The sequence below is a fragment of the Crinia signifera genome, chromosome 1 (genome assembly GCF_055691185.1).
Source record: "Crinia signifera chromosome 1, ASM5569118v1, whole genome shotgun sequence".
NCBI lineage: Eukaryota > Metazoa > Chordata > Amphibia > Anura > Myobatrachidae > Crinia > Crinia signifera.
Window position 1 is genome coordinate 158,883,817 of NC_139217.1, and position 17,204 is coordinate 158,901,020.

The window sequence follows — 17,204 nt, forward strand, 5'->3', positions numbered from 1 at the left end:
AAGTTTCATACATATATGTTTATACATTTTAATGTTATGCTTCCTCCAAAGTTCTGACCCTTTACTGCCCGCTTATCCCTATTCTGGTTTCTTTACCTTTTACCTAGAGATACAGATGTGTCTACATACATCTTGGTTTTATTGTGCCATGTATGGCAATTTGGCACACCTTGGACTCTGCAGAAGTCACGCTTTGTGATTTTTCTAAAAGTATGCTTCTCTAATCTATTACTTTATACAAATTCTACTGCTACAAATATTTTTTAGAATCCATCTACTTGCTACATTTGGAAAAAAAAACAGTTAAGCCAGGTTTTACATGTTGTGACAAATTGAAAAAAAAAGCCAAGATGTACAGTATGTACTGTACCTCCTTCATGCTAATGATAGGAATAAGATCTCTGCTGAAAGACAAGTCAATGCTTAAACCCCATTTTCCTTTTTCGACAATGTTCCATCCCTTTAACAAAACAGAACAGACACAATATTTGAACACATACAGTGTTTGCAAAAACCCATAATGATAATGACAACAAATTCAACGCTGCAGGTGAAATACATTTGTTTTATTTCTTGCTAAAGTTTGTACATACAGTATACATATGTCATATACACGCAGTGTTTATTTATTTAGATCCTTCATTCATTTAGATGATTCACGTTACATAAAAATCATTTTTGATGCTGTTAAGTTTTTATTTCATTATTGTAAAGCAACAATATCCCAACCTATAAAAACACAAAATAACATAATATTTAAAGAACATTTATACAATAGAGAAATGTACTATATCACAGCTTCTATAAATATGAGGGGGTCATTAACTAATTTGCAACAAATTGGAATGACATGGTTACAGGAATTTTATACATTTGTAATTAATTTGAAACCAAAGCAAATTACCAGATTACTCTAAAGTTGTAAAACTCTAGATTATTATTCATTATTATTATGTTACTCTTAAAAAGTGCTCCGTATAGCTTTTTTGCACTCGTGTCATGTACACACTTGACTAGATATTGTAACACAGAATTCAAGCTTATATTTCCATGTCTCACAAGGCCAGTCAAAGCAATCAGCCACAAGAAAACTGTCAACAGTGATGTATTGAAAGATGTATGAGAATTACTTTCGCTTGCTAGCTTCAGTTCAGTCCAATCTTTTATTACAACTGCAATTATACACAGTAGCACTATGGTGTGATACGAATCCTCAGAAATATGGGTTGAGATTTCCAAAGAAATCGTGTTTTACCTCTACAATTTTGTTTTGTGGTACCATACGTAAATGTAAAACTACTGTACACACAGGGCTTATAATAAATAGGATTTAAAATATACATAAAATATGAACATTAAAAATAAAAAAATGGGACATATTGAGCCATACGTATTACAGTATACAGAGCTCTAGTGCTCAGTTTTTGGAGCTTAGTGAAGACTACTGTAAATGTAATATCTAGGTATTAAATGTAATACAGCTGTGCTAAAAAATTTGGACTGCGATAACTGACTAGAGGACTAACAGGTTACATAGTAATGATTAATCTCACTACCATACACCTGGGTCCCCCCCACTCCTTTCTGACTCCTCCCTGGCTAATAGGTGGCAGATATGAAAGAAACAGTGGAAAAAATGCCTTGATACATAGACCCCCAATTTGCATATGGCAATAATAGAAAAAAACACCCTTCCTTCAGTCTAACAGCTTTCACATCAGATATTAAACATGCTCAGTATCAGCTATAGCAACATTGACATCTATTACATGCTAATGTATAATTCATCACTCATAAATGTTTATTTCATTTGAATATTAAGTTTCTTTTAAGGATTATAAAAAGACAGCCAGTTGCCCACAACAAATAGCTAGATTAACATCTCCATTTCTGTTACTCATAGCAAAGTTAATCTGAAAAGAAGCCATTTTGTTTTCTTATGAGAAGGAAATGACCTTGAGCCTTAGTGATGTCATTAGAATGCATTTAATCAATAAGAAAATGGCCTCATCTAACCTCTATACAATTTTTTTTCTTTACCATGTACACCCTTGTGATGGTAAATGTTTACTATATACCCTCTACAATTTGTTTACAATACTAACTATACCTTAATATGTAAAAAATAATTCTAAATATTCCATCATCTGTGTAAATTTGTACCAACCAATCCACATACATAGCTTTTCAAGTTTTTGCCTTTATAGACTCTTTGGGGTGTATATATATATACATCCTGATGATGAGATTAAAGCTCGAAAGATCTTGAACCTGCGTGGTCTCCTGTTATTTCAAGCCGTCTGAGTGCCACCATTGTACCAGTCTATATTTGCCAACCCTGTTTGGGCTAGAGCTTGGGAAGGCACCGGGCGCACATTACACATTGGAAGCAAAGGAGTGCCGGCTATTCGACTATATATATATATATATATATATATATATATATATATATATATATATATATATATCACTCCAAACAATATAGGAACAGGAACAGTGCCTGGTGTTCCTGGTCTTTGAGGTGATATGTTCCTGTCTTGACAAAGGTCCCTGTGTGTTGACCCTATTTATGAAATAAACCTTGTCTCAACTACAACCTATGGTCTACGGTGAGTGCCTGCTTCAAACAAAACTGCTAATAATATATATATATATATATACACGTACCACGGGTAGCATCGAGAAGGGGCTGGGGCCTCTTGGAGGAGCCCAGAAGGGGCCCTGCACAAACTGCTGAGGAAATAATTTCTCCGCTGTGCAGAGCAACCACTTCCTGAGCTGCATATAGTATTTACTATGTCTCCTGGATTTGACCATGTCCACTTCAGTACCGAGGCCCAACAACAGTCTCAACAGCCCTATATTCCACAGCTTGAGAATCTAAGGTGTGAAATAGAGCTGCATGTTCATTTATTTTATTTTTTTTACTTTGTATCTATACACATTCTGTAACCATTACTACATTATCACATAATTTTTTCCTTGAGTATACATAAGCAAAGTAATTTAATTCAATAGATGTTTGTATTGGATGAGTGTAGTTAAAAGCTTTTTCCCATAAACAAACATTTAAAATATTTTGGGTCCATTCCTGAATTGTAGGATACGCTGCACAACAGGCATGATTTTTAGGCTTGATAGGAATTATCACATACCGAGAGCTTTATAAGGTGTGACAACTGCTAGAAACTAATTCAACAAGAAGAGATAGTTTTAGAACTGCTACAGTATCTTGTGAATTGACTGTGAGACCTGTTAGGATTCTCACAGTTAATGGGATTTACTTGCAATCCAAAAGCTAATGAAATAATTTAGCAGAAAAGACAACCAACAAATTCCACACTCTGCAGAAGCTATGTTTATTTAAAGGTAGAGCGGTCATTTTAACATGAGTTTTTTTTAGGATTGAAATGTTGTTTACCTAATAAATGAATAACCATGGAGAGTAGTACCGCTGCATAGGTTATTATGTACCATGATTTTATAATTATAATTTCCACACATAGCTATGTCAATTAATTCAAAAGGAAAACTTAGAGTAATAATTAAGGAGGGTAAATGGATACTCAGCACAAAAGCTTAGGCACCAGCAATGGTAATTTAAAGGAGCTTTCCAGTGGAACTACCATTGGTGCAGCAGGTGCATTGGACCAGGGCCCCTGATGATTAAGGGGCTCACTGCTGTGTTGCATATTGTGAACTTGGTTTGGAGTGGAGGAGGGGTCCCAAATTGTATTTCTGCCCCTGGGCCAACCACTCACAAACTCTGCCACTGCTTTCTACTGCCATACAGAAAGTCCTATAGGGCTTTGCAATGTGCAGTAGGGGCACAGGAACAAGCCAAAGAGATTAAATGAATGAAGATAGTGCATCTGTGCTGTGCAGAAAGGAGACCAGCTATTTACACTCAATAAAAGGACTTCAATTCTGTCAGTACACCGTGCTGTTACATTTCAGTAGACTAGCTTACTTCTAGATGCGCTATGCCTATAATAGATTAAACTAATAAAGAAGCTTTACATGCCCAAAGTGCCATCTGTAATTTAATCATAATTCACTGCCTTCCAGAATAAAACTCTAAACCATGAACAAAACTAAAATGAAGTAGCTTATGTGAGATCAATGGAAAAGTTATTAAAAAGAGGTAATTTTGAAAGTGGTAATGGGGTTTACTATAGCGCAATGTTTGCATAGTGTGTCTTGAGATTCTAATGCTTCCCCACAAACCTAATTGACCTACTAGCCTAGTCTACAGAGCATAGAATTGGCGTACACCTTCATGCGGGTATGACAGATCTAAAGCGGTTTTCAGTGTGCAACCAGTGCACTTTGTAAACAAGGACCAATATGTTATCCCACTTCTAACAATTTACAAAGAGTAAACCAGAAATGACCTGTCAGTGTAATGCAACATTAACAAGTGTCACCATATATCCTGTTGCCTGCATCTGGCTACCCCTAGTAAACAGGAAAAAAAAAAAATTCAAACTTGAAAGTTTAACATTGAAACTGTCCATACTGTAGGTACAAAAAGTTATCAACTTGTGACCCCGCAAATCTCTACAGTCAATTGTTGAAATTCAAAACCCTAGCACTTATGATGTCGACATTTTAACTACTGTATGTAAACATACTTCGACTGGCATATTTTATCTAAACAGTTTATTAACCTGCATTATTTTACTCATAGTAAGTGCAAATTTACAATAATGCATTATATTTCTAGTAAAGACATGGTAAGAACTATTTCTCAGTAAAGCAATAGTCACAGCCATGCTACTACTGTAATGTGTTATATGATTAGCTCAGAGTTTTCCTTAGTTCTATTTTTTTTTTACCCCCTCTCCAAAAAATTTTTTAATAAAAATAATGGGAATTTTTATTGTATAAAAGTACAGCTGAGTTCCATATGAGAAATAAAGTCTCAAAGACATACCTTAGACATTAGAAACACACCTTATACCTAACGCCAAAAAAAGCAATATATTTTTGGATGCTTGAATGGCAATGAGGTAAAAAAAAATACATGGCTCTGTTTTGTTTAAATGGCATTGACTCACATTTTGACTCACATTTTGGATACAACTGTCCTGATTTTCCTGAGGCAATCCTGTTTTTTTGGGGGGTGTCCTTATTGGGTGGTGGGCGGGGGTTTGGGAGGCCCGTCACTCACTGCTCTGTTAAGCAGAGCAGAGATGAATAGAAGCGCCCTTTTAAGGGAGACAGTACTTCTGGGATAATGACCAGCAGCTCCCATAATTGCTGGCCATCATCCTCTGGCAAACTCATACTGTTTCATCACTCTGATTATCTCTACAGGATTTATTACTGTTTCCCCTGTAATGTTTGCATATTAGACTCAAAATGTTATGATACTGTACTTGCTTAAAACTTGCGAAAAATATCAACTAACATACAGTAATTTAACATTGCTCATGAGCAAAAGAGAAATCTAAGTACTTTCAAGTAAGAAGTAAGATTGTAAATCTCGGAAATATGTCAAGTACCGAAATGTTGCTATCTACATATCTAACATTTAGTGTTAACGCACATGTCATATTCTGTTTCAAAATAGATATGTGACTTTAGAAATGAACAAGAGTCTCTTTGAATCCACCTCATAATTTTACAAAATATCAGTTACAGCACAAATAGTCTACCTTCATTTAGAAAGGGTGACTTACTCTAACAGATGATCTCATTATTCTACTAAGCCAGGCAAAGAGACATGAGCGGATACTTAAGTTCTGCAGGAAGCAGGAAGGAGAATCAATGTGTCATTTTTCTTCATATCTTATCTGTTACTTACTGGTGCTAGTGTTGGATTAACATCGCTGTCAGCACACCGCCAAAAAATTAAACTATTAGTCATTAGTATCTGAAGTTGCACAAAAATAAAAAATGCATGTACAGCAGGGGTGGCCAAACCGGTCCTCGAGATCTACCAAAGTTCCACATTTTCCAGGTTACCTAGCTGCTGCACAGCTGTAGTCATTACTAACTGTCACATTTAAAACATGCTGCATTCATTCCTACTATAGATCCACAGGTTGCCTGGAAAATATGCACAGTTGGTAGATCTTGAGGACAGGTTTGGCCACCCTGATGTACAGTATTAACAGATATTTTAAGTACTGAATTAGATAAGTACCTATAGCATATATGTAAACAATATTTACACTACTTTCTATAATTGAACACTCTGACACTTCTTATGTTGCTGAAATAAATATCCCAAAATTCTAAGCCAGCCATTAGTGATGTTGTACAAAACAGATTTATATTTTGGGGTAAATCCAATTATCCAGCATGAATTCATACCTGTAGGTTTGAGTTAGCACGGCAACAGCAGAACTTTAAGGCAACCAGAAATCGCACAGGGCTGCTTGCAGAGACAAAAATGTGAGAACTTGGGGCTGAGGGTGGGCTGCGAGGGGTGGGAGATGTGGTGTAATTGCCAGGGTTTCACCACCGCGCACCCTTTCTCAGGTGATTTGAATGACCACTAGTGTATATTTACAGAAACAAGGGCATTGCAGTCAGACCTTCTGTATGCTTGTATGTTGTTTAAATAGTAAATTGCATCATTTTGTTCAGTTATAGGAAGAGGATTCATGTCAAGTAATAATCTTTTCTTATGTCAGAGGCCATGCTGCAGGGATATTTCAGTGACCTACACACTAGGGAAGTTAAGGGTGCGACACTTACCAGCAGTGCAACTGTAAACTTAAAACAAAAATTTACTAAAAAAGTTTTTATGATCAATAACCAATCAGAAGCCATTAATCAAAGTTCATTTTGATTGGTAACAGGCTTATTCCAAATTTGCATATACAGCAAAGTATAATTGCTGCTAATTCATAAATTTTTTCTGGAAAATATTGCATAATTTAGTGGGCACATATAAAATAAATGTATTATGTACATAATTGAATGAACAAAACTAGATACAGAAATGATTCCTCTTCTCTTTCTTATTATGTTTATTCTCTTAAATACCAACTTCTGTACTTGTCTCTATCTAATCCAATGCAGGGATCACTGTGTGACTACTACTATTACTCTCACTGACCGTCCTACAAAGCCTAAACTGTACTGCGAAGATACTAGAGAGGGGCATGCATTGTTTCCACCTGCAGCATTTACTCATTAACACAAATGTGGAAATTCCCTAATGCATGGCAGAATTGTCTTACAAATAAAATAAATATAGTATTTTCTAAATGAGTAAAAAAGAAAGCTGTAAATATACGACTGTCCGGCTGATAATGATAACCACAAAGCGCTCAATGTCAGTGATCTTTTGCTAGACTATGGGGCCCTTTTTTATAAGATCACATTTGCAATGCTATCTAAGTGGGATCTACCACCCAGGATCTCATTGCAGTATGCAATCCTATTGTCTGGATGTAACACTGGGCAGATGCTGGGACAGAGGTTCCAAAAGAGCCTGTCTCTGCAAACTGCTCAGCCGCATGCACGGTTAGCGCTGACATCTGCTGAGCCCACTGCTCCGCCAGCAGTGAGGTCTGTAGCCCATAGGCTACAATGGGCTACCGCCAACTAAGAATGGCAGTAGCCCCGGGACACAATGCAATGCTGACCGATGTTGATACAGTACATCTGCAGCATCGCGTCACCTATAGAAAGCTAATGTGGGATGCATCCGTGAGTGTAGCATGAGGAATCGCAGCAGGGAGCAAAGATTCCTGGTCTGGTCCCTCCTAATTACATTCAAGGGATACTTACTTTTTCCGGCTAATACCCTGAAATTTAAGTTTTTGGGGAATTAGCTGCAAATTTGGAATAGTAAATGGGCCCCTGAGAGAGACCATGGATGATCCATCACAAATTGCAATCATCATCCAGCAGAGGAAAGAGCCCAAGCAAATGTATTGCTGCTTGTCAGAGGTACAATATAGCAAAGGAACTCATGGAACAACCAACGCATCACGTGGACAGTGGACCTTATAACTGCACTGGAATGCAGTAAAAGTAAACACAAGAACAATACATTGTGGAAACACAATGAAGTAACTAGTACACCACAGTAAATCAGAAAACATGTTCTTCTTTAAAAGAAAAAGAAAACTAAAAATCACCACATTCCAATTTGTCCCAAAAAAAAAAAAAAAAGAAATTAGATTAAACTGTAGGATACAATGAGATGACAATGAAGCTGCAGATGTTTTCTATATTAAGTATTACAAAATAATAAGTAGAAAAATCAGGATAAACCAGCAATGCATAAACCAACATAAGCCTCAATGTAAAACTATTGAGGAATCGTACCTATTTTACAAACATGGAATTGTCTTACACACATTACTTATATACATGTATATACATACTGTATGACATCTAAATGAAGTACAGATTGTCACAATGAGCAGTACCAGTTCTTCATCTAAGCCCTATGGGATGTAGAATATAAATACATTGATTTATAAGAATGTATTGGTACATTGTGAAAATATGCATTTATCTTAATACAAAAAAAGCTATGCAACAAAGTAAAAAAAATAACAAGTTAAAAAAGTAACATTAATAAATAAGAGAGTTTCATATACATATGGGATGTGTGAAAAAAGTCACTGCCGCTAGGTTAACGTATTCATTTCCTGGAAGTATATGCAGTCAGGCCCTTTTAGTGGGTGGAGCACAATATATGACTTGATGATCTATATATCTCCTATATACTATTACTGTGTATATATACAGTATATATATATATATATATATATATATATATATACACACTTGTAATATACATTATGAATGATGGACGTGTCAGTTATATTAGACAGATTCTACGTCATATAGAAATATAACGGTCTAATTTAAATTGCTAAAATAGTGCAGTTGGATCTATTTTGCTAGGAACTACCTATGTACTATAGCATAGATTCAGAATGAATAGGAGTTCCTTCTATTTAAGTAGTTATTATTATTTCATAATTTACATTTTTAATTATTTTCTATGCAAAGTCCAGTGAGGACACATTTACTTTTCATTGTAAAATGTACACACTCTGGGATGTGTTATTTGAAGGTAAGGTTGTTAAATCAAGTGGGACAATGACATTGCCTACTATCATAAGTAATTAATCCGCCTATAGTTTAATACATTGTTCTTGTTGCTTTGTAAAATCATTTTAACTTTACCCCCAGAACACAATGTTATTAGCATGAATCAAAAAGTCAGACTTGGATCAGTTATTAATATATCTTATACAACAGGGATTTTTAAGTACCACAGTATAATCCTGTAAGTGAACCCTTTAGACCTCTCTTGTGCTTGTTTGTGAAACATAAGTTTTGTACTGTAATGTTCAAGTGGGACTTGCATTTATCTAAAGGGGGGAGGTCATTTGTGATCAAGATCTTATTGTTAAATAGGCCTTTTAGAAGGCTGAGTCATGATGTAAACTCTTAGATTAGCACACAACCCCTTTAATCAGCCATTAAGGCCCAATAACAGTCCATGTATTATGCAGAGATGCAGTGAATATAGGACATTGAGGTTTTTTATTTTGTTTTTAAAGATAGCTTAAATCTTCGCTTACCAGAATCTAACACTTTTGAAAATTCTGCCATAGCTATGACATATAAAACCCTATTTATTTATTTGCAGGTTCATTTATAGCGCAGCATATTCCGTTGCGCTTTACAGCAGCTGCAAAATACAGAACAGCTCTGGGCAACAATGCCACCCCCACCTTTAAGCAAAATGCAAGTCATCACTGTTTAAGGGAGGTGTAGCTAATAGAAGTCAATGCAAAATGATACATTATAGCAGTTGGAGAATTGGCCTTTTATCCGTTATCATTCCGTGACATTTGCTGTGTATTTGGGATTCTATGTTCTACTCTGTGAGATCTGTCAGTAATTATACCCCTTGGATTTTGCACTCATTTGTATGAACTACAAAGCACAGAGATGGGGAGAAAAAAAACCATGCTGGAAAATTACAGCTTCCTTTGTAACCTGTACTAGATATACAATATCTATTAGAGAATGAAATGCACAGCCGTCATGTACTGTAATTAGCAGCAGAAATGTTCAATTATTTTTAAAGCCAAGGGTCTCCAAGTGCTTGCCTTTTTTTACACTGAATGGTAGAACACTCTGCTATGGCTTTAGGAAAATAATTCAAATGTATATTTTTCAAGCCGGGATTTATTGCAACTATAAAGCCTACTAAATAATTTAAATATGTTGCTACAGTATAACTGAATTGAACCAAACGGGAGTCGAGGCATCAACAAAGCAACACAAATGGCTTAGATATTTTACTTTTGCTCAGGAGTGAGATGAAAACTGTACCGTACATTCATAAACAGATTAGCTTTGAATAATCCTTAAAGACATGATATGTATTGTGCAGATTAAAAACTCAATGTTGAATATCCACCTAGTCCAGCATCAAACTACCCTGACCAAAAAAGCTATTATCGATTCTGAATATCCTGCAGCAATTAATAGATCCATTCAGTTGAAGCTCAAGTGTGCACTTGTGCATCAGTCTAGTGTCAATAAAGGTTTAGTATTCAATTTACTTGCTGCTTTAGTGGCCTGTATATTTATACATATCTGAAATTCCAATTTAAACTGAACACTAACTTTTTGTTTATGCATAATGTGTGTCTGTCCTAAGTAATAAATTAAAGAACAAAAAAATAACTAACTACAGTAAACCAAGACCTGCTGTACAAAATAATTCAATAACATAACTTAAACATACCTAAGCAAAGGTGAAAAACGCTGGGTTCGGGGGCAGGCACATTTTATTTTGTCAAGAAATGTATCCCCTGTGATTAAAGGCGCATTATTTGCTAAACCTATCAGTACTGATGTGAACCTGCAGTACATAGGGTGTCATAAGCCAAAATACCACACTCTGCAGGTTGGGAACAAAGACATCTACGACATAGTGAGCAGTCAACAGCAAAAAGGAATGTGCAAGATAAAATGCTGTCAAGCTCCAGTCAGTCACAGAATCAATCTGTTGTTGAAATGAACCACAGATAGTAACAATTGTGACGGGCGATACATTTGCTGCTCTTGCTGACTGACTCCAGCTAAATTCTTATCCCATGCCTTTTAAGTGACCTTCTGCTTGATGCTGGGTGTCTCTGGTCGGTAATCCTTCCGCTCCGAAATGTTGCGCTTCACCTTGGCACTGGCTGGTGATGAATCTTGAGTGAGAGAGGGACTGGAATGAGATTTCTTCAGACCAGCATTGTCATTTTCACCACTGGCCAGCAGCTCTTTTCCACCATCTTTCAGGAGTTTTACATACACTTCGTACCGGGTTTTCTATGAAAGAATTAGAAAATAATATAGTTAAGGCAATTTATGATGGCATGTGGGTTGGAACTGTCAAGCCAAAATATTAAAGTTTTAAGTTGACTGATTAGTTAATTTACAATAGGAAATTGCTGTATGGACAAAACATAATGAAAACATGGGATGTAGTCTGCATGTCAACATTCAGTATGCCAACACCATTTTGTTGACATGTTGAAAATGTTGACATTATGAATGTTGATGACTGGTATGTCAATGTATAAAATTAGGGTTAGGGCTTGGGTTAGGCTGCAATTAGGGTTACACTGCAATTAGGGGAAAGGCTGAGGTTAGGGTTAGACTGCAATTAGGGTTAGACTGCAATTAGGGGAAAGGCTGAGGTTAGGGTTAGACTGCAATTAGTTAGGCTAAATACATTCTGTATTGGTCAACATTGTGGTGTCATCATAATGAATATCTTTATTTTAGACTACACCCGAATACACAATAAGAAAAAGTGATATGACTGAAAAAATATATATTTAATGTGCCTATTTTAAACAGGAAAAGTCACTTAAAAATATGTTTTGACATGAAAAGGTCACCTACAACATAAACTGTTGCATTTGTGTCATAAATGTTTTTGTACAACTTGTTCATAAACATCAATTTAAAATATTTGCAATATTCATAAATTCCGTATATTAAATATTCTATTTAACTTCTTATTATATTATGAATGTTGACATGTGGACTACATTACTAATTTTCATTATATTTTGTCTACAAAGCAATTTCCTATTATAACTTAACATCAGTCAAATTATTATAATCCTTTTTTTATATGGCACCACAAGGTTTCTACAGTGCCCAACACAGTACATAGATAAAAACATTTATTTATATGGCGCCATAAGGTATACGCAGCAGTAAAAAAGGAAACAATGACTTTCAGTTGAAGACAATAAAGGACAAGTACAGTATAAACAAAGCTGCATCAGCAGAGGACACTGGAATAAATATCAGGGTGGCAGAAACCATGGGATTTGGCACCAGTTGTTTTAAGTAAGAGAAGGAAAAGCACATAAGGGACGAATGCCTGTCCTGTGAGAGCTTACATTCTAAAGGGGAGAGAAAAACTTTTATATTATTTATTAAGATGTTCTCTCTATAGCAGTGGTTCCCCAACTGTGCGCCTAGGCTTCCTGGGGTGCCTCGGAACACTTGCAGGGGTGCCTCAGGTGGGTGGGTCCAGAACCAGTTCCAATTATTTATGGTTAATGAAATATGCAAAATCAGTGCTTGTGGCTTCCAATTATAAGGTCTTGTATAGGTCAATATGATTGTCTTAGTATTATTTAGAGGTCATTAGAACAGTAGTCAAGAGGCTTTTGCATTTAATTCCAAGACTTTTAGAAAACCTATCAATTATATAAAGATCTGTTAAGAAAAAACACATATTGGGAAAAGTCCACCAGCACAGTTTTGTCCCAAAAAGACTATTTACAAAGATTTTCCATTTTGGCTACCTGGAAAACAGTCTCAGCCATATGCAATGGAGGCCAAAAGCTGTCAAACCTCCCATGCGCCTAGGTGAGCTAAAATACAGTGAGTCTTTATCCTTATCTACATTGTATATAATAAAAGGCTAATGAGGCTTCTCACCGCTATGGGGGGAATTCAAGTGTTTTGCTCTCCGACGGCCACTATAAGGTGCCAAATAGAGCAATTCAAGTGTTGCTCCATTCAGGTGATCACAGTCGTCGGTGCTGATATTACTGTTATGTTGTTCCATCATTTTGACAGGCTGGCAACTAGTCTTTTGATAAAGACTGAATTGAAGAAAATATGTAATTTTATTCCGTTAAGTCGTTATGTTATTGTAATATCACCAGCATATAAGTAGCAGCAAAAACAAATGACACAATACATGGATGGATTACTGCCATAAGCCACTGTCTACTGTCTATGAAAGGAGACTCCATGTCCTACCACAGTTTTATTTTAGCATGCCTGAATAGCAAAATTGTGGCGAGGCATGCTGGGATATGCAGTTCCACATCACATCCCGGCCACAGGTTGCATATTCCTGACTTAGGACCGGATGGCCCTGTGAGAACACTTGCCACCATTGGACAGTGGCACTTGGTTGACGGGAATTATCAGACCTGCCCAGTTGATTATTTTGCATTCTGGAGACTTGCCTAATTTCCCTACAGTGGCCTCCAATACACTGCACCATGAATCAAAGATACATTCCTCACTATCACTAGTCCCCGCAATCTTCGGTTCTATCTCACTAATTGTTATCTGACAGCTTTGTCTGCTTATGAGGCTGATGGAAGGTCAGTCAATAAATGTGAAAAAAATTAAAAGATTTAGGTTGCCTAAAAGAAGTCTAATCATTTTCTATGACTTTCAAAGTTCATTTACACTGTAAAAATAACTGTGTGCCCTCTAAATGTTTTAGAAGCCATACTTATATATGCAGTACCTTTATTCAATGTAGATATGACTCATACTGCAGATTGCTTAAAAATGAGTTCAGTGCCAAAAGAGGAGTGTGCGCATGAGTGAGTGTGTGTTGTGTATTGGGTGGCTAGTTTGTGTACAGAGTAATTTGCACAACAAAATGATAAGGCTAAAAGAACAAGTTAGCACTACTTCTGACATCATATACTGTAGTAACCTATTTACTATTTATCAGTAATAAGAAAGCTTTTCTAGAATGTTTATTCAAAAAGAACTAATACCACACCTCCCAAATTGTTAGAGATGTGATGTGGGATCCTGCCCAAATATTTGATGATGCGGCCTAGCAGCAAGAAGCATGGCCTATACTTGCAGCTCCCATGAGGCCACGCCCCATTATCGCAGTTGGGAGGTATACATTAGTTCTCCTGTATACTGGCTGTCAGCATTAAGAGGACAATTACTATCTTCTAAATACCTTCAGGACATTTGTCAGCTGGCTTTTCTTGGACCTTCAGTTCCTACTTTCATGGAACATAATACATAAATAGGACTCTATAAGATAGTTCTAAATATATATGAATAAACTGAGAAAAGTTATAGCCAAAATAAAAAGCCAATCTTTGTCTTCCTTCTGCTAGAGCTGTCCTGAGATAAGGCAGTACAAGTACCATTGTGATCTAGTGTTCATTCTAGAACCCTGCTCCTTTCAAAACCTGTACAGTTCCTCTTCCCTGCCTGGGGTGCCGCTGTCTGCATTAGTGCTTCTAGTACAGTCTGGTCTGTATTTAGATACATTTAGATATATGTGATAGAGACACCACAGCAGACAGCGACACCCCACAATGTGACATCAGAAGTGACTGGAACCATGCCGGGGGTGGGGGGGGGGGGGGATTGGTTGAGCCCTGGCCATCCCTTCTTAATAAATGTCCACCAGAGCCTGTACAAGCAGGACAACTGAGGACATTGGTAATGCACTGTGGGAGTGAGCAATGCTGAGGATATTGAGCATACAAACTAAGCCAGTGGCATGGCACCCTGGGGTGTCTCAGGACACTTGCTTGGGTGCCTTAGCTTGGTGGTTCTGGACCAATTAAAATTATTATGGTGAATGTAATTTCTAAATTTCTCAATAAGAATGTTTTGGCCCAGGGATGCTGTGAAAGAAATTCAGATACTCTAGGGTGCCGTAATTCCAAAAAAAGTTTGGGAACCACTGCACTAAGTGATATTATATACAATATTGCTCAGAGGGTGCAAAATGAGCGATATTGCACTTAATCTACTACTGTATGCTTAAATATGTTAATCAGAAAAAGCAAAGAGGACTCTACAGCAGTGGTTCCCAACCTCGGTCCTCAGGGACCCCCAACAGTGCACGTTTTCCAGGTCTCCACATAGAATCACAGGTGAAATAATTATCTCCACTTGTGATCTTTTAAAATGTGCCAATGAGTACTTAGTGCACCTGTGTATCTGTGAGGTGACCATGGAAAACGTGCAACGTTGGGGGTCCCTGAGGACCGAGGTTGAGAACCACTGCTCTCCAGTATGAATCCAGCAAAAGTCTGTCTTCTTGCAAAAATAGTGAAGAAGTAAAGTTTGTTTATTGCTAACTGTAATTTGAAGCTGCGGCCCAGTGACTGCTTTTTCTTTTTCTTACAGGAACAGAGTCTCAGAAGAACAATCATATTTAAATGCACTTAGTTTCACGGGGTTTAAGAACAGTAATCACAGCTAGAGATACCTGGAAAGGCTTTATAGCGGTAGTTGGTGCACTTCACTGCTCTGCCAATGAATGCCTGTGCGTGTATTCAATCATAATTTATAATACAAAGGTGCTCTGCAGCAGCTAATCTATGTCTATTCATTCGTGCCTGACTCAAAGCTCTGTCCATAAAATACATGAGCAGAGTGATCAGCAGGAAGCAGTGAGGGGGTGTGTTTCCCATGTTTGCAAAATAATTTTATATAACCTTTTCATTGTTACGGTATTTCAGATGGTAAAATTCTGAAAGAAATGCCATGTATATACAGAATAATGCAGAAAGGTCAGAGCAATTTAAGTTTTCATACACAACTCAATGGTTCTATATTAGCCAAAGGGAAACAAAAGATAGGTAGATTGATTATAAAGTAATACAGTTGTTTAGTCAGTATTTGTCTAATAAAAAAGAGTACATGGAAAGATAATATATTAGTACACTAAATCTTTTCTTTGATGTACCGTACAGTGGATGCCAGAAGAGCATCCACTGCAATTACGATGTAATATAAGGAGCACCTAAATCTCCAGGGAAAGTTTGCTATATTTCGGGATGCAGGGCCAGATTAAGTCATGAGGGTTCACTGACAATAAAAAAAATACTAGTCCTGTGAGGCTTAGACAGAGGGGGGGAATGACAATGACATATATGAATGTTCTTTATTAGTTGAATTCTTATATTCACCCTTTCCTCTCTGCCTAAGCCTGATATAGCAGCACTGCAGTGTTTTATGGTCTATAATTTGAACTCTGTCGGTGTCCTTCAAAGGCCCCCACACCCGATCCCTTAGCGTTACTCACCTGAAAGCTGAACAGTCAGCTGCAATCTCACTGACACTCTGCCATGAGTCCTGTCACTACTTAGCACTGCAGAAGAGACATCATGATGTCTCGTCCTGCACTCTGTGTGAGAGCTGTAATGCGCTCAAAGCAATGACAGCCTGGGACAGCTGACAAGGAGATGATAAAAACATTACAGCGGGCGATCAGAAAGTGAACATCACGCCAGCGGTGCTAGGACTGTAGTGGCACTGGCTAGTGGTGGCCCTAAGTTGGGGTAGAGGGTTTAAATAAACCTGCTCAATGATTGCAGTCTTCAAATATTCTTTTTAATAGCCAAGCATTTGTAAGAGTAGTCAGAACAATTATCAGTTTAATCCAGATATTTTTCTTTATTTGGCAATTCTGAAACAGCTCCTGAAAGTAGGCACAATCTCTGAGATCCAATCTCTTGTGCAACTATTAATGGTAGCATTGCCAACTATCATTTTGTGCTCATTCCTCAAACAGAGCACAATTTATACATTTCCAGTGTTCTGCAAAACAGTAACAGTTATATTGCTTCGCATTCTGAGTTAATATATAAAACATTTGTAGCTTTCCAAAGAACAAGGTAATATGATAATCTGATTTCTAAGATTGTTTAACGGGAGCATTAAAAGCCCATTTTACACATACAGAAGAAACTTATAAAAGGGCAATATTATGGCACTATTCTGCAGGTTCAAAATGGGTAAAAGTTAGTTTTGGGTAGAATAAAAGAGGAATTACAATGTACTATGTAATATCAATGAGATTCACCATATTGAAAAAAATAGCTGCTTGGCATATAGATTTATAATGTTTTTAAATATTGACGGATCAAATTAAAATATAAAGCATATCATTTTTATTT

General features: G+C 36.8%; 1 protein-coding gene across 7 annotated transcripts in view; it reads right to left on the minus strand.

Moving 5' to 3' along the window:
* Window positions 1–545: 545 nt before the first annotated feature.
* PSD3 (pleckstrin and Sec7 domain containing 3) overlaps window positions 546–17,204 on the minus strand; it is a 525,478-nt gene continuing 508,819 nt past the window's right edge. For all 7 annotated transcript variants that reach the window (XM_083175230.1, XM_083175238.1, XM_083175249.1 and 4 more), the window contains one exon: window positions 546–11,319. In XM_083175230.1, the coding sequence (XP_083031356.1) occupies window positions 11,104–11,319 (216 nt within the window). In that variant the 3' untranslated portion in view covers window positions 546–11,103. The remainder of the gene's footprint in view (window positions 11,320–17,204) is intronic.